General features: G+C 48.8%; 8 protein-coding genes across 8 annotated transcripts; 6 read left to right on the forward strand and 2 right to left on the reverse strand.

The window, feature by feature from the left end:
* Positions 1-448: 448 nt before the first annotated feature.
* Positions 449-2,290, reverse strand: SNOG_00025 (hypothetical protein; the record flags this gene model as incomplete). Its single annotated transcript, XM_001790671.1, has 3 exons — positions 449-1,146; positions 1,196-1,714; positions 1,792-2,290. The coding sequence occupies 3 exons, from the start codon at positions 2,288-2,290 to the stop codon at positions 449-451; spliced, it is 1,716 nt and encodes a 571-aa protein (XP_001790723.1).
* Positions 2,291-3,215: 925 nt separating this feature from the next.
* Positions 3,216-4,076, forward strand: SNOG_00026 (hypothetical protein; the record flags this gene model as incomplete). Its single annotated transcript, XM_001790672.1, has 1 exon — positions 3,216-4,076. The coding sequence occupies one exon, from the start codon at positions 3,216-3,218 to the stop codon at positions 4,074-4,076; it is 861 nt and encodes a 286-aa protein (XP_001790724.1).
* A 2,455-nt stretch (positions 4,077-6,531) lies between these two features.
* Positions 6,532-8,070, forward strand: SNOG_00027 (hypothetical protein; the record flags this gene model as incomplete). Its single annotated transcript, XM_001790673.1, has 2 exons — positions 6,532-6,683; positions 6,720-8,070. 2 exons carry the CDS (start codon positions 6,532-6,534, stop codon positions 8,068-8,070), a joined length of 1,503 nt encoding a protein of 500 aa, XP_001790725.1.
* A 570-nt stretch (positions 8,071-8,640) lies between these two features.
* Positions 8,641-9,987, forward strand: SNOG_00028 (hypothetical protein; the record flags this gene model as incomplete). Its single annotated transcript, XM_001790674.1, has 5 exons — positions 8,641-8,762; positions 8,874-8,983; positions 9,041-9,110; positions 9,172-9,505; positions 9,658-9,987. 5 exons carry the CDS (start codon positions 8,641-8,643, stop codon positions 9,985-9,987), a joined length of 966 nt encoding a protein of 321 aa, XP_001790726.1.
* A 212-nt stretch (positions 9,988-10,199) lies between these two features.
* Positions 10,200-10,623, forward strand: SNOG_00029 (hypothetical protein; the record flags this gene model as incomplete). The annotated part of the gene is made up of 2 exons (XM_001790675.1): positions 10,200-10,350; positions 10,376-10,623. 2 exons carry the CDS (start codon positions 10,200-10,202, stop codon positions 10,621-10,623), a joined length of 399 nt encoding a protein of 132 aa, XP_001790727.1.
* A 1,318-nt stretch (positions 10,624-11,941) lies between these two features.
* Positions 11,942-12,615, forward strand: SNOG_00030 (hypothetical protein; the record flags this gene model as incomplete). The annotated part of the gene is made up of 2 exons (XM_001790676.1): positions 11,942-12,372; positions 12,414-12,615. 2 exons carry the CDS (start codon positions 11,942-11,944, stop codon positions 12,613-12,615), a joined length of 633 nt encoding a protein of 210 aa, XP_001790728.1.
* A 658-nt stretch (positions 12,616-13,273) lies between these two features.
* Positions 13,274-14,808, reverse strand: SNOG_00031 (hypothetical protein; the record flags this gene model as incomplete). The annotated part of the gene is made up of 3 exons (XM_001790677.1): positions 13,274-13,945; positions 14,049-14,425; positions 14,478-14,808. 3 exons carry the CDS (start codon positions 14,806-14,808, stop codon positions 13,274-13,276), a joined length of 1,380 nt encoding a protein of 459 aa, XP_001790729.1.
* An 842-nt stretch (positions 14,809-15,650) lies between these two features.
* SNOG_00032 (hypothetical protein) lies at positions 15,651-16,981 on the forward strand (the record flags this gene model as incomplete). Its single annotated transcript, XM_001790678.1, has 4 exons — positions 15,651-15,987; positions 16,147-16,316; positions 16,368-16,544; positions 16,592-16,981. The coding sequence occupies 4 exons, from the start codon at positions 15,651-15,653 to the stop codon at positions 16,979-16,981; spliced, it is 1,074 nt and encodes a 357-aa protein (XP_001790730.1).
* Between the last annotated feature and the right edge of the window lie 206 nt (positions 16,982-17,187).

A 17,187-nucleotide genomic window follows, 5' to 3' on the forward strand; every position in this document is an offset into this window, starting at 1 on the left:
TGGAGGTCCAACCCTATATCGATGCCCGATGCAGATACAGTACCACGCAAATTGCCGCAGATGACGAAACACCCGTTGCTTGGCAAAGACAGCACATTGCGGTGCGCACACGTAACAAGCTCACACGACTAGCATCGACCAAGGACTCCCACCGCATTTTCGCTAAATGATTGCCATGCCAAGGGAGATCATCTTGGCAATAGCGTATGTACAATGAGACCCCAATTTGCGCAAGATCAGCTCTGCGTGTTGCATACAAGCTCGCATCAATACTGGACACGGATGTTCAAAAATCCGGCTGCACGGGTCCCTGTGAAAGACTCGTAGCTCCACGGTGTTAGCAAGGCCACAGACGTCGCTTAATACTCGAATTTGAAATACACCTTCAGCCAGTGTGCCGCACATGGACTTGCTTATCACGCTCATGAAAGACGCAATCGCTCAATTACTATCTACCAGCATCGAAATAGTTTCCATTCGTCTTGAAAGCTCCGTTGCCATTTGCTGCAACAAACCCGTTACCGTTGGCTTTCACTAGCCCGATGCCATTGGCTTGTATTGGACCGTTCTCCCTGAGCTTCCATAGCGCCATTGCCGATCTGGAATTACGGTAGTGTCTCTCGAGTCCCTTCTGGATGGCCCTGGCAACAGCTTCAACTTCATCAGAGTCGACTCCTACCGATATCCTCATGTAGGGATCTTCGTTTCTGATGAAGGGAGTGGATGGCCAGATGCGAGTGACGGAGAAGCCGAGGCCACCACCTTTTGTCATCCCTACACTCTCCTCCTCTGCAGCTCTCAGAACAAGTGCTGTAAAAGCATCGAGACTCGCTCGCTTATTCATCTGGTCCCCCAGGAGACGGATGGTGACCACATTCCCACCATGGCTCCAACCCAGCTTCCGCCAATGAATTGGAAAGTTGAAGTCCGCGATTGTCGAACACTGCCTGTCCAGTATGTGGTAGAGCTTCTCCGCATTTGTCGTCAGCCAGTTCATTCGTGATTGATGGATGTCGTAATTGATGGGCGGCAAAACGTTTGCTTGACGTGAGTATAAGGTCGTTCCAGTAACCTGCCTGATCAATCCGATAGGACTATGGAGTTCTTCTGGGTAGACCATCAATCCACACATGACGACATCCATCCCTGGCGGGTGGTTAACATCTACCAGATCAATCTTCACAAAGGCACATACCCATTTGGATATACTTGTGGGCACTCTCATAGTAGAGCACCTTTGGGTGGCTGGGCTCATTGAACCAGTCATACAGCTGCATCCCACCAGAGATTAGTGTCCCATCAATGATCAAATACCGATCCGACCAGCCTTCTCGACCTGAAAGAAGCTGCGCAAAGCGCCTAATATCCGTGGTTTGCAGACCAAGCGTGTTTGCCATGGGATCGAGGTAAACAGCTTTTGCATTGTGCCTCTCCGCCGTCGCAATGATGTCCTCGGCGTCAAAAGTGTCTGTGTTGATGACCCGCACGTGCGAGACCAGTCTTAAGTGCTCGAAGCACTCAAAGTATAAATACGGAGATATGACAATAGTGTCACCTGCGCTAAGTACCTTACTCATGAGAAACTGATGGAGCACTGTGAAAGCTGCAACTCCACTTGAAGTCAGTAGCAGCTTGAGTGGGATCTGTTCGCTGCCCAACCCGAGAGCCTTCAACAATCGTGCCTCGGACTTGCGAACGTCAGCAGCTCCATATCCTGCAGTAAAACGTCAGAATGTGCTCGATGCACTGTCTGTAGCCTGAGCATATCCGGGATATGATGAAGATACGTACGGTCATAGTTTAGACCATCTGATCTATGATATGATGGATCAAAGCACCAAACAGTTTGAGACTGATCGTATGCGGGACTAGCTCTCTCGAAGAACGACCCCAAGTAGGATTGCATTTGGATGAGTGCACGATACCGCTCCTCCATTTGCCATGGCGAAAGTGTGAACGTCGACAATGCTGATGACGCTTGGTTCAGGCCACAGTTCTGAGTGATAGCCAATTGCATCTCAAGCTCCGCGGTTAGCTGATCAAGACGTTTGTACGTCTCCAGGAAGATGTTGATACACCAATCGTCGGTGCGTGCGGATATCTCATTCTCGATTTGGGCACGTTCATCGTAGCGCTGCTTGATTGTGGCTGTTGTTGCCTTCAGTTGTGATAGCAATATCGACCATGTCTCGACCATAGACAGCCTGGGAGATTCAGATGGCTTTGTGTGTGTGCGTTGTGACAATACCCTATTTGGGTTGGCGACAGCAGTGGGATATGGTTGAGTCATCTCGACGGCTGTTGATGAGATGAAGAGGGAGAAACAAGGGTATCAACAGAAATTGGCGCAGCTGTCACTTGTAGTCGTGATTTGTGGCGATAAGGATCACAAAATAAGCCGAAGTGCTTGAACAAACGAAGGTAAGCATGTCATGGTATATCTTCTACCTCGCACGCAATTACAGGGTTAAGGATAGTATGCAGATGCTCGTCCCGTGGGGGTTGCAAAGTTCCATCCACAATAATCACTTGGATGACCTAAACAGGCATTTACTCCTCTCGTGCGGCATTCACATAAGTGGCTGACGTGCAGACACCAAGCAATCAAGACTCCTGGTGGGCAAGGGTGTTATCCGACCTTCTGTAACAGGTAAGCATGCGTCCTTGCTCGACATTATATGTCCGTAGCGATGGATGCCTCACATTCCGGAAACACTTCCCATCACTAGTTGATGCATAACGATAGGAGATGTGCAGCACTAGGCGCTTCTAGGCGGGATGGATCTATTCCCCATGCGTGCGTCTTCGGGATTTAGAATTGACATCTCCGATATAAAGTTCAACAGGCGTTAGGCTCAAGTTTGCTGGTACTCCCAGGTGAAGCAGCAGTGAGATAATCTTCTGCAGCATACTCGTAGCCATCTTGCTGGTTTTTGAGACTAATTCACTTCGGAACCACATAGTACCTCTTTGATACGCTTCAGGCTTATTCACACAACTCGGCATACCATCATTACACCATGCCGATCGCCAACGGGTATAGAGGGCCCATACCCACCGTCAAAGGTAGAAAAGAGAGTATTCCTATCATAGATAGGCACGACAGTACGGAAAATATCTTCAGCGGGCAGGAGACTGCTCAGAGAACTCCCCATATTCTCAACGTCCTGGAGCAGCGCTATCATGCTCGCTTCTACCAGTCTCTTGCCTCTATCATGGCGCTGCGTGCTTCATTCTTGAGAGACAGGCACATCTTCGTTCGCGGAGAGGACATGGTTACCATTCTCAAAGGTCTCGGAGCTAGAGAAGACGACTTCGAACTCGTCAAGCAAATCAGCAATCTAACCGGACCCGATCCGACCCTCGACTACCGCACAGTGACATATGGACGTTATTGCATCGACCCTGAAACACGCAGCATACGAAGATTCGCCGCCCAGCCATACACACTGACAGTCCAAGAAGACTACAAACGTCATGACTCCGGTATACCACGAATGTTCGACGAAACACCGCTCGAAATGCAAGGCAATACAGTCGTGCAAGCCCTCATGCTATTCAAAGCGCTCATCTTCCAAAACGTGCCCATCACGCCACGCGCCGGATTAGACTACTCTTCCCCATCCTGGGTGTGCACCATGTTCAACGCGCGCACGCACACAGCCGCAAACAGCGGCATATTCGGCGAACCCGCGCTCGAAGGCGTGCACAGTGACGGCAGCGACTTTACCATGACTGTCTTCCTCGGCAGCACCAACATGCGCGCCGACAGCGCCGTGACCTTCATGCACGCCAATGAAGAAACAACAGGCGTGCAGACGTGCGAAACGCAGCCTACTAACATCCGAGCGCGCGTGCATCATCAGGCGTTTCTGGACTTGCTGCTCTTTGCGGACCATGACTTCAAGCATAGCGTTACGTCGGTGCACCAGGCGGATGCGGGCGCGCCGGCGACGAGGGACATGTTGGTTGTGTTCACGCGTAGGCCGAAGCTTGACGCGCATGTTTCGGGATATGCAGATAGTATGGAGCTGCATGCTACTGAGCCGTTGCATTTGCCAATGTGGCTGCCTTGATAGTGCGATTTAGGTGGGAGAACGAATCACCTCGTCCGGGATGGTGTGCAGATGTATGATGTGAGCCGCGGTGGATTATGTCGCAATGAAGACCCTGATTTGAACTGCTGCTGGTGTAAATCCTCCGTGATGTACGACTTGGGATTGCACCAGTCAAGTTTAGTCGGTGCTTTGTAAGTGTAGCTGCTAACTACAGTACTCCTGGTATTTCTTGTCTTTTGCCAAATGCATGCATGTAAGGCGCTGAACTCCACTCCTTCACGCTTACAGCGCTTCAGTATAACTCAAGTCGAATTGACTGCTCTGATAGTTCGCGAGATAGCCAAGACATGGATACAGGCTTGACCGGTTGTGGCTTTAACGTCCGGAAGCTTGAATGACGCGGCTGTTTTACCGAAAGAGCCGTATGCAGTCTGTATGCAGTGAGCACGAGTGCATGCTCAACGTAAGTAGATCTTGCGTATACCTTCTCAATCAGGCTAGCGGTTCATGCTACCGGAAGTGGAGATAGGAATCCCGAACGTCGGTTTCATACATCCTGCTGGATGCTTCTCGCATGCTTGGAGGAGATGTCAGTCGAAATTTCCCTGCCGCATCATAGTGCATTGCTCGTTCCCTGGTAACGCTCTTAAGCACACACCGCATGACGCGGCTGAGTGATATCTTCCGAGTATTGCATCGCTCAGGCGGGTATTTTGCGATACACATCTATTCTCTGTATCGGCATTAAGCAGTAAATCGAAGTTAAAATTTTCGATTCCATCACTATTTTGATGATGAGGTCATTTGCTGGGACAAGCCAATGTATGACATCTTCACGTTCCTTAACCGAAGCTGGCAAGTTAGACGAAGACAAGTGAGGCAAACATAGAACAAGGCCACCCACGCAAAAGCCTTCCAAGGCTTTTGGTAAGAATAACTTCCCTATGATACCCTCACACGTGTCTATAACAAGACTTTGCGGAGCGCTGGTGGAGTCTGCCAGGCATTTGAATCCTTGAGGATTTACTTGCATCGGGCCAAATCGTTGATTCAGCGATAGGAAGAAGTACTTTTGAGGAAGTCTTGGCGGCATTGCATGTTTCATAGTCTTGCTTAGGGTTCCCCAGAAAGATTCATCCGCCTTGTACAATTGCTCGGCACTTTATCCACGAAGATTGTACGTATCGCCAACTAGAACTTACTAAGTCTTGAAAACTTCCCCAAAAGGTTGCAATGATGTGTAATAGCTAGATACCAGCAAATTACTATAACCGACTTGTAAGATTAAAAAAATCAGATAAAGTGCGAACCCCAACGGTAGTATATACTGCCCTTGTGGGCATGCTTGATGCAAACGTTCGATTAAATGCAGGCGCAAATAATTATGAGGTCTCGGAGTACACAAGTCGAGAGATACTGACTGATTACGCAAGACATGTAGCTCATCGTTCAAGCTCAACAGAATGCATTGTTACATGACGCCTGGTTAGTGTAGTGATGCAGCCTATCTAGGTAGCACTCCATGTAATCACTTACAATAGATAATGACCAGGGTGCCTGAAGCTATACATAGAGCCTTGCTGTCGTAGCCAAAACCCAGTAGCACTGTGTAAAGCTTCAGACATTGGTACGGACCGTCTGATATGTACCGTCTGTTGTCTGACCCTGGTCGCTTTTAGTCGTAGGTGAAAACCTGTAGCGCGACATCGGTCCCAAGGTCAGTACCGGTGCTAGCAGTACTTTGTGATCCGTGAACTACCAATGTAAATCTACAAGTCTTTCGGCAGTTAGGATTACTTGACATAGATCCTCAAGAAATCAAATATTTTCGTGACGGTGCCTTTGAAGGTTCTTTGAAGACGGCCCCTGGGGTCTTGATATAAGGGACCAGGACGCTTCAGGAAAGTTGGAAGTTATTTTGGCTGCCCAAAGTCATTGCGTAGGCAATCGCTGATTTTGGAACCATGACATTCTTTCATAACGAGAGGTTTGTGTCGATACAATACTGCCTTAGAGTGACGGCGCTGTGCGCTTCGGGCCGTTTCGCAGAGCGAACGTCGACCTGCGGGTGATCCTTCGCGCCGTCCCACTGCATCAGGGTGCGTTCCCCGCATCCTTCACCTTCTGTTTTCAGATGCGGCTACGTACGAGCAGCTCGCTTGCGATTTTGTTATCTTTCGGCCCGCCAGGCAAACTTCTCTGTGGGGCTGTAGGTGTAAGAGCGATAGTCTATCCTTATGAGGCAGGGGCTACTGCAATCCGCGGAAGGCCTTACAGAAGCGGTCAGCAACAACGGTAAGACGGTTGCTTACTCGCATAATCATTTTTCACACTTGATCGACAGACGGGAGATAGACAAGAGTGATGGCCAAGTGCTAATAGCCGAGTACCACGCCATTGTGGTCTTTCGTTCAGCCTTGCGCTGTTGTTGCGTCTGTCATCAACTGTACCCCTTCTGAATTCGACTATTCTAATGCCTCGAATTGAGAAATATAATGTTCATCCCTTGGGATGGGAGAATGACCCAGAGGAGGAGCGTTTCAGACTCTCCACCCTCGATTACTTGTCGTCAACTACCTACACTAACACAGCGCTTTTTTTCAAAGTAGCAGATGTCGACAAACGGTTAGTGATCAAAAACTAAAACCAATATCTTCACAGCAAGCCAGCTGATCTCATCACCAGCAAAGTCGCCACAATACTAAAAGAGGGTCTGGAGCGGTGCTTGAGCCAAATTAGGCACATGAACGGCAAGATCGAAAGAGACGAGGATGGTCATCACTCAATAGTCAAAAGGAGGAACAGCACCGTCAGATTTGTCGTCCAATACCTTGACGGTCCAGAGGATGCGTTCCCCTCTTTCGCGGAGATCGAAAACGTACACTTCATGTCGTCCATCCTCGGCAACGTCGATGTCCTAAGCAACCTTCCCATGACGTGCGGGAACAAGCCTGAAGCCCATCCTGATAACAGTCCTCCGGTCTCATCATTCAAGGCGAACTTCATTCGTGGTGGACTTATTCTCAATCTCATGCACCATCATTGGAACAATGGCCTCACTGGCGGTACTGCGTTCAATAAACAGCTAGCGATGAACTGCTATGCTGTTGCGAACAAGCTCGAGCCTCCATTCTGGGACCCCAAGTGGCTCGACCGCAGTCTTTATGGCCTTCCAGGTTTCGAAAACTCTTCAGCTTCTGACAAACCACCCGTTGACGCGCCACCTCGTGCGCAAAAGAACTTGCAGATTAAGCCGTCGCAGTCGCTAGTGTTCCATCTGCGTAAGTCTAAGGCTGTCGAGTTGAAGAGAGCTGCCTCGCCCAGTGACGGATCCCGAATCTCTACATACAGCGCTGTCTGCGCACTGATGTGGCGTGTCCTCACAAGGATACGTGAGCCTCTTTACAAGCCAGATCCAAGCTATGCGCCACTATGGGCACAGGGTGTGACTATTGGAAAGCTGTACAATAACCCGCCACTTCCTGGTCAGCTACAAGGCAATTTGCAGTTTGACGTGACTTCGGAGACTTCTGGCCTCCCGAAAATGACTGTGGCCGATATCATCAGTCCAAATGTGCCGCTATCGAAACTCGCACGCTATACACGCAACATGACCGAAAGTGTTACACACGACATGCTTTCTGACCAGTTGGCGAAGTTCGCAAGTGTACGCAACAAGCAGGATTTGTCCATCAACGTGGACTCGTTCCCACCAATGGCCATGTTGATCGCCGATTGGCGGTATTCCGATGTTTGTAAGTTCAACTGGGGTTTTGGTGAGCCTACCGCCTACCGGCACTTGTTTGGTGGAGTGCCGTTGTGCATGGTCATCGTTTTCCCAGCGCATAAGGGACCAGCTGGTGACGACGAGGGCATGGAACTACAAATTACATTTGAGACGGAGCTTGTGCCAATATTAATTCATGATCCGGATTGGAGCAAGTACTTCGAATTCAGGGGCGTGGATCTGTCGGACGAACAAAGCTTGAACATGACTAAGTCAAAGCTGTGAGCACACCAGACAGCAGCAAGGTTCAAGTCCGCTCTGCACATGCACAAAATGATGTAATATTCTTCATAAGCGTATTTCTCGGTTGTAAAGTCGCTTGAATTCATTCAGCCTTATAAAACATCTCGTCTAATGTGGCAATTATTTTTCGAACATATGTAGACTACGTCCAAGCGCGTACATCCCTTCTCTTTCCCGTCACCGGACACGCTCTCAGTAGAGACTAGGATAACTTCAGAGAATATGGGGATTAGAAGTTCAAACTTTCACGCGCATAACAGGTGGTTAACAAAGCCGCAAATCTGTTTCGCTCCCACTGTCTGACGGCTGTGGAACCCCGCATCCAAACCTTCCACGTGACCGGAGTTGACGGAACCCGGTTCGTCCCCATATTTTCTAGCAAGGAGATGGCCGTGCTATTGTGACCAAACTACCGGCAACGGCCCGTAACACTTTTGATATCCAGGTACAGTAACGAGCGATCGCAAATACGCGGAAACTTTTTGGGTCGAGGTTTCATCAGCTCTGTTCACTTTCAACATCGTTTTCAAAGAATACGTTTATAGCGTCATAATGCCTCACGCAAAACGTAGGGCTATCTCGCCAACGCTGGCTCCATACGAAAGGATACGACCAGAAGAAACCTTGAACGGAACACCGAAGCTTAAGCGCCATATCTTGATCATAGGTGCAGTGTGAGTATAGCAATTTTGAGAGGGCCATATCATAACTGACAGCCTAGGGTATCCGGTATACTCTTAGGTATGGTATAGAAGAGACTGCAAATCGATGCTCTGGCTCACCAGTCCTTTCATAGCACACCATTTCCAGCGAGATCTTGCATCCTCTTTTAGATTTCAGATTACAGAAAAGAACTACGATGTTGGAGATACTTGGCTAGAAAACACTTATCCAGGTACGAACACACAAGGCCCACTTTTCAAGGAGAGAGAAGGTTGTACTGATCGTCAAGGGTGCACATGTGGCGTGCCAAGTGACATCTACCAGTATTCATTTGCCCCATCAAAAGACTGGTCCACGCTGTACGCCAGTTGACAACCCATCACCGTCAGAGTAGGGCCTTACTAACTGGGTGCTATACAGCTTTGATTCGTCCGGCGAAATTCAGAACTATCTGTCACGAATGGTCAAAAGGTTCTCGCTGCACACACATATAGAATTCGACATGGTAGTCGAGAAGTGCATATGGGATGAGAAAAGACGCAAATGGTTGGTCAATACGAGATGCGAAGGTATTGTCGCTCAAGGCAGGGAGGCGGACGTTGTAACCATCGCTGCAGGCATTTTTAATCATTATCAGAACCCAGAAATACCTGCACTAGAGACTTTCAAAGGCATCATGATGCACACCGCAGACTGGAATCATATTGTTGACCTTGCCGGGAAAAAAATCGGTATTATTGGAGCAGGGGCCAGCGTGATCTAAGCCGTACCGAAATTCAGCCTCTTGTAAAAGAGTTCTCCGTGTATATTCGTAGTCCGACCTGGATTACAAGCTCGCCCAAACTATTTCAAGAGTATGCCACTGCTCAAAAAGACTTGAACGATGCATATCTTGCGCGTTGCAAGTCATTCGAGAGCTATTACAACACCCTTTTCCCTGTCTTTTACCGAGACTCGTCGACGCAGCACCGGAAGCGACAGGAGATGGCTGCATGGATGTCGGGACGGATCAAAGACGAAGACATGCGCCAGAAGCTCGTGCCAAAGTATGAGCTGGGTTGTCGCAGAATCAGTCCTCGTGAGTCCTTCCTGGATGCTATCCAACAGGATAACGTGGAGTGCGTCTTCGAACCCATCGTGTCTTGCAAACCCAAGGGACTTCAAACTCAAGCTGGCGCGAAACAACTGGATGTTATCGTTGCGGCTACGGGTTTCAACACTTCTTTCCGCCCATGATTTCCATTGATCGGCCGAAACAATGTAGACATGAAAGACCTGTGGAAAGGACGACCCAGCTTCTTATATGGGTATTGGTTATGCCGGCTTCCCAAACTATTTATCAATGCTAGGCCCCAATTTTCCAGTCGCGAATGGCAGCTTGCTCGGTTTGTCACAACAGTCACGCTTCGTTCGTCGAATTGATTCTTGGAGTAGGGAGCCTCAAGGCCATGGCAGAATTCTTCGTCCGACTTCTCAAGCGTGTCGATGAGCTCAACGTGGCTACGTTTGCGCCAAATAAGGGTGCACAAGATGACTTCAACCAGCAAGCGGAAGAGTTCATGGCCGGTACTGTGTGGCCTGGAAGTTGCACAAGTTGGTGTGAGTCAATTCTTCCTTGCAACAGCTTGTGGTCCCTTTCGCCTTAATAGCATCCTGTCGACAGACAAACACGGCTACTCTGGCAAGATTACAGCCGTGTGGCCAGGTAGTAGTTTCCACTATAGGGAAGTACTCGAGCAGGATCGCTGGGAAGACTGGAACTGGACGTACCCTGCGGGAAGATACAAGATATGGGGCAAGGGACAATCTCGGGTCGAGAAAGAGAGTGGAGATCATAACTACTGCCTCAAATATGGTTCGTTTCTCTCGTAAATCCCGAGGAAGTAACTAGCAATGTCAGTGGAAGGACATTAACATGACAAAGACAAGCACTAAGCGTTTTGCGGAGGACAGTAATCTGTCATGACTCGGGACATTGTAGCTCCTTTGCAGTGTAGAGTAGGCTAAAAGCTTTGCACCGAGTATCGCAAACCTCGTATCATGCTTATTGGGACTAAAAAATGCGCCAAAGAACTTCATACTCAATGACTTGGACATCATCGTCACACAGAATCACGTAGTAGACGACGATCAGCTTAACTGAATTTGCAGATCGCAGAGTTTGATTTGGGAGAAAATTGCTTTCAAGACTAGTTCGTTCTTGTTACCCATAGATGATACTGTGATCTGTAAATTCAAAGTGGAGCCCTTAAAGATACATAGTGGCCAGTAGCTCGAGCAACATTTCACTGAAGCTTTTGTATCTCCTCACCAATGGGACGTGTGAGCAAAATTAGCGAGATCGAACAAATAAATTGCTCTTCCGCGAGGAGAATTCTATTCCAAAGTGACAGCTATTGCATCGAAATTAGATGCTGGAGCGCTTGGTGCTTCACTGTCGTACAGTAAATTGAGGTCACTAGCAATGAGCTCCTCATCTTCGATATACTCTCCTAGCTCCAGGTTAATATATTATAGCGCTGATTCGGGTTATCCACGGCAGCGGAACTGGCTCGACAAGGCTATAGAAATAATGTCGTTCTCGACCGCCTTATACCGCATGTAATTGCTTCCAGAATATATGGCAAATATGGACACTGAATGGGAGCCTAGGTACCTGATGGCTCCGACGTTGACCTCTCCCACGTGATACGGTTCGACTACGGGGATGCAACGTACACCAAGATTGCAAAAGAATCTCACGATGCATGGCTGTCCTCTGCAGTCCTCCGGAACGCTTTATTTCAAAGCCCTTTTGCAATGAAGACTAGTGTAGAGAATGGCAGACAGTAAATATAAAAGTGCACAACATGTCTCGACCAGCTCGATTTACCATGGGAACATTTGCCTAACGCGGCGGAAACGAGAGCAAAGTTTCCGATTCTCTACCAAAATCTTCCCCTGGCAAATTTATCTGGCTAATGCAATCATAGCGCTGGATTGGGCAGACGCTCAAAAAGCGATTACCTCTCTCCGTGACCACTGCATTGAAGCTGGCGTCTCGTTTGTCAGTGTTAGTCAAGGCACCGTCACTGGATTTAAGAACGCGAACAATGGAAAGATTGCCGCGGCGAAAACGATCAGCGGCCACGAGATGTGCGGAGACCTTTTCATCTTGTCTGCGGGCGCCTGGTAATCGACCCTGGTTGCAATGCACAATTCGACCGTGGCCACTGGACAAGTACTCGGCTACATAAAGCTGGTTGCTGAGGAGATGCTCAACCTCAAAGATCTACCAATCTACATCAATTTTGACTCGGACTGGTTCTGCTTCCCACCCCATGTCGAGAGTGGCCTCCTCAAGGTCGCATTATACGGCTGGGGTTATACGCGAACGGACAGTACCGAAAGAGGGTTATCCACGCCACCAATTACACCGGGGCATATTCGCGCAAACTTTGTGCCAGAGGATGGTGTTGCGAGACTACTAGCAGGCCTAAGAGAAGTTTTGCCAGCGTTTGCGCACCGGGAACTTGATCGCGTTGCTGATTGCTGGTATAGCGATACACCTTCGGGAGATTTCATTATCGACCACTACCCTGAACATGGAAATTTGTTCATCGCAATGGGTGGCGGTGGAAAGTAAGTTATATCTGTATTACTACATGCAACGTTTACTCAAGGAAGTCCAGCGCCTTCAAGTTTCTACCTATCCTCGGCAAATACGTAGTCCAAGGATTGACAGGATCACTACCACTGCATTTGGCTGAGAAGTGGATATTCAGGACGGAATACAAAGATGTAGATGACTCTTTCAGAGGAGATGGAAGTCGGGGTGGGTCAGAAAGACGCGACTTTACAGCGCAAGAAAAAGCTCGTTTGTAGCTCCAAGAAGATGTAAAGCGTATGGCCTGTTTTAAGCGTAAATTATCTGACGTTGATCTGGAGTGACTAGAAGCATGCTCGTCAACATGAACCGTCAGCTCACAAGACTCGTAGACAGACATGGGAGAGGCCACCTAGATAATCATGGCGATTAAATATAGCCTTCATATCTCCTTGCGTGCTCTCACAGCTCTGTCGCTGAAGTGCAACAGACATAGTGCACAGTCGGAGCGTTCCTACAAAACATAGGTCCATGTCCGCGTGCGCCCTTGTACAACGTACATGAGCGGAGTTGACTCGTCCTGATAGGACGTCCATGGAGCTATTCTAGGGTAAGACCATTCTTCGGTGCCGCTTCACCGCGAGGCTGCGCATGTAACCTTGCCGACGTTGCAGAATGAAGCTTAGACTCCGACCATGCCGAAATCTGGAGGAGTGAGTAGCAGTCTAAAAAGGTACTCACGTCACATCATCCGACCCGCATGGTTTTTCATGGGTCCTGGACGGATACGGTCTAGTCGATGAAGAGGTGATGTGTGCTCGGAGACTAGTCCTTTTCGGTCCAGGTTGAATCATGCGCCAATTTCGCAATACGATTGCAACTGAAATGCGACTTAGGCGAAGCTAGTTTGGAAGAAGGTTGTGCTTTGGTCGAATTTCAGCCTACAGCATCAGCCCGCATAACCTGCCAATGACGCTGGAAAATATCTTCGATCTGTTGCTTCGGAATCCACAATATGTTTCGCACATGCGACAATGCATCCTCCCAGGTCTGTGAACCGAGCATGAATGCTCTGTCGGCTAGTTGGTTGGTGAACCATTGATAGTCCGGCATCCCGCTCGTCGCTACCATGCCAATTGAGAGGATCCATAGCGCCAATGAGTCGTTGCTGTTGCCCTGTACGAAGAGTTCCGCGTAGTTTTCGAGATGCGCTTTGAGCTGCGTGGTAAGCTTGTATTGGAGACCTGCATGTGAGAAGTATGTTGGACCATGCACTATAAGCAGGTATAGCGCTGTCGCAAATCGGACGCACTCAGATGTCGATTGAGCTGCTGGATTATCATGGAATCGTGATTCCGAATTTGGTTCCAGCAAGCGATGCAAGACAAAGCAGATGAGGTCGTGAAATTCAGTTGTACACATGGGAAACTGCTCAGGCTCGTGGAACAACATCTGAAGGCGGCATAGGATGTCGTTCACGCCTGGGTCCAGATCCAGCGTGTATAGTAGGGAGGATACAGAGGGGTGACACCGCACAGCTTGCCATAGCGGTGTCGGAGCTATGCCATCACCGTGACCTGACTCATCTTGTGTCGCAAATTGAGGAGACTGCATCACTATCATAGAGACCCTGTGTTTTTCAGTGACAACCAACCTGCTTTTCAGCCAGTGTTACTTACCAGGCTGTCATCCTTGCTGTCAGCGGACTCACCAACTTTACTTGATGAATGCCTCCTCTCAAGCGCACCATAGACTTGATGCCCTCGATGTGTGTCTGACTGATGTCGGTGTTGCCTTTACCGAATTCGATGGCAGCCAGCGTCACCACAGAATCTATAGTCTCATCTTGGACAGCTCGGAACGGGTCATCGATCTTGAGCCTCACGAGATGCACGGAGTCTGCCATCAATATGTCGGAATTGCTGAATCCTTGGCATGCACGAAGTTCGACGTCCAGAGACGCAGTTTGCAGCGACACATGGAAAAGCGCGGGATCTGCCAGAGCCAAAGGAAACCAGGACACCACAAATGGATTGGATGTCGCTTTCAGGTCGAGCGGATAGTACTGGAAGGCAATCGTGGAGAGAACTGCTTAGCATTAGATCATTGATAGAGTGTGAATGATTTCACGAGGACATACAATGCTGGATCAGCCGCTGAACATGTGCTCGCGGAAGCCTGGTCTGCGGATATGAATCGAATGGATCAAAGATTTCCGTTCCAGGATTGCTAAGAGTAAGTTGCAGCTGTTCAATAGGCCGTGGCGCTGTTTTGTAGGAGCCGAGAGACGATCTGGCGAAGCATGTACTGCCACTTTCGGTCAACACTGATGAAAGCGGCGTGTTGGCATAGAGACATATTGTTTGGTGAGGCGACTTCTTCTGGCATCGCGAACACTGTGGTAGAAGGAGATCGCAGCGCAATTTTGATTTCGCGCAAAGATTGCAGGACCTTCTGAGCGTCTTGCGCATCGTGTGATGAACTGCACAAGGAAACGCACATCGCGCCTGTGAACAGACGAGGTGAATCGGAACGATCGGAAGGCCACGAACGCGAACTTGCCGATACCGAAGTCGCTTACAAAGCAGGCCCGAAATAGTTACGCAAACTGCAGCAACTCGTTCATCGTTTCCACAAATTTCAGAATCATCAACCGTTGCAGAATGTAACCACAGAAACGCTTGAGCGTCGTACGCTGACTCAGAAACAACGGGCTTTCAGCCCTGCGGGCTGAAACGATCTATCAGCAACATTGAACAACATGTACGCGTACAATACGATCTTGCTGGCCATGAAATGACGCACGGCAAAAAGAAACACCATCATCTATTGCGCTTCACCGCTGTCAACATTATTTGTGACTCTCAGTGAAGCCTGTCACCTCAAATTTCGTCCAGGACAGAAGAGTGCATACCTGAGGACTTGACACTAAACGTTGACTGTTCAGATCAAACAACGTGTGCACCATTCAAGAGAAAAGATGTAAAAAGAGTTGCCAACGCAGTGGTCTCGCGAACGAGCGAGCACCTAAACATCGTTTAAACCCGCAGACGCTAGTTGATTGGTGGATATATTTTCCAGCATTACCCCAGACCATTATTCCTGTGGTCCGGGCCCCCGCAATTTCGTCAGACTGGGATACTAGACGAGATGATGACGGTCAAATTTCCCTAACGTTCGAGATTGACATGAGAATGGCCGATGTGGTTCAGACTCGGGAGCTTAGTATAAGAGGCAGAATAGCCAAGCATCACGATCAAGCATTTCGGAACACGAGTCAACGTTGCTTGGTCGCATCTCAATCTCGCCCAAAATGCGTATGGTATCAATCACCATTGGCCTTCTACACGCCCGCACTGTGGTTTCTGCTTTAGACCGCGTGGCCTGCCAACACCCAAGCGAAAACCCATTAGAAGGATGTCCGGAAAACACCATTTTGGTTGGGCAGAATCAGAAGCATACTACGGTCCAGTCTGCGATCCTGAGTTTGCCGAATGACTCATCTTCACATCATATTCTTATCCAGCCTGGAAATTACACGGAACAAGTTAATGTTACTCGACCTGGTCCCGTGTATCTGCTTGGCCAAACCAGGGCTCCAAATGACCAAAGCAAAAACGTTGTGAGCATAATCTGGCGCAACGCGACTGGTGCCGCACTGAATTCGACTCTTGACAACGCTTATACATCAACCTTGACTGTGGCACCTACTTTCAATTCAAGCAAGACGGGATCGGGGCCAACAGGCATGTATTACCAACTTTGCGTTGCTCAGTCGCACTCCGTAGGCCATACCTAACCATTCCTAGGCGATCTCGTACCAGCGGGCACACCGTTCGGCAACGTTGACTTCAGAGCCTACAACATCGATTTCATCAACGACTTCAAGAATTATGCTACCGGACCAGCGCTTGCTGTTTCAGTGAGCTATGCCAATGCCGGCTTCTACTTCAGCGGATTCTATTCCTACCAAGACACAGTAAGCAATCTGAATGGGTGTAAAGAACATTATCTTACGAATATGAACAAGGTTTACGTTGGCAAACTGGGCAATGCTTATTTCTACAAAAATGAGATCGCAGGCCAAACAGATTTTCTCTATGGCTTCGGCACAGCGTGGATCCAGTCCAGTCTTCTCACGCTTCGCAACTGTGGTGGCGGCATAACGGCTTGGAAAGGCACGAATACGACTTTTGTAAACAAATACGTATGTTACAACGCAATTAGCTATTGCAGTTGCTGATTATGATACAGGGCGTATACATCCACGACTCGGACGTCAGGAAAGCCAACGCATCCCTCGCCATCACAGGACTTTGCGCTCTTGGTCGTCCTTGGAACGCTCTACATCGCTCCATTTTTGCTAACTGCAATCTCGACGACTCGATCAAACCAAGCGGATATATTGCTTGGGGCACTACCGACCCGCGGTTTGGCGCCAACACCACCATGGCCGAGTACAAAAGCTACGGACCAGGATGGAATGCAACGGCACGAGCTATGAGTAATGTTAGCATTGTGATGAGCGACAAGCAGTATGAGCCGTATTCCTCACTGGACAAGGTCTTTCAGCATCCTTTCGATGGTAAATTTGGAAATACTGGTTGGATAGATCGCAATGTAACTGCTGATAATGGCATGTAAGATATCAATTCAGATGTTACTGCCAAAACACCTTGGTTTACACACAACGGAAATAAATCATATGCGATGTATCCTACTGTCGTGACCTTTTCTGGATTGCTTGAGGTTTCATCTTGGACTATAGATACCTTTCACTCACAAAACGGTTGGCGTCAATATGCGTACCAATGCCGGACGGCCTTCTCGTGTATGAATCCGTATACCAA

The sequence above is a fragment of the Parastagonospora nodorum genome (assembly GCF_000146915.1).
Source record: "Parastagonospora nodorum SN15 chromosome Unknown scaffold_1, whole genome shotgun sequence".
Taxonomy (NCBI): domain Eukaryota; kingdom Fungi; phylum Ascomycota; class Dothideomycetes; order Pleosporales; family Phaeosphaeriaceae; genus Parastagonospora; species Parastagonospora nodorum.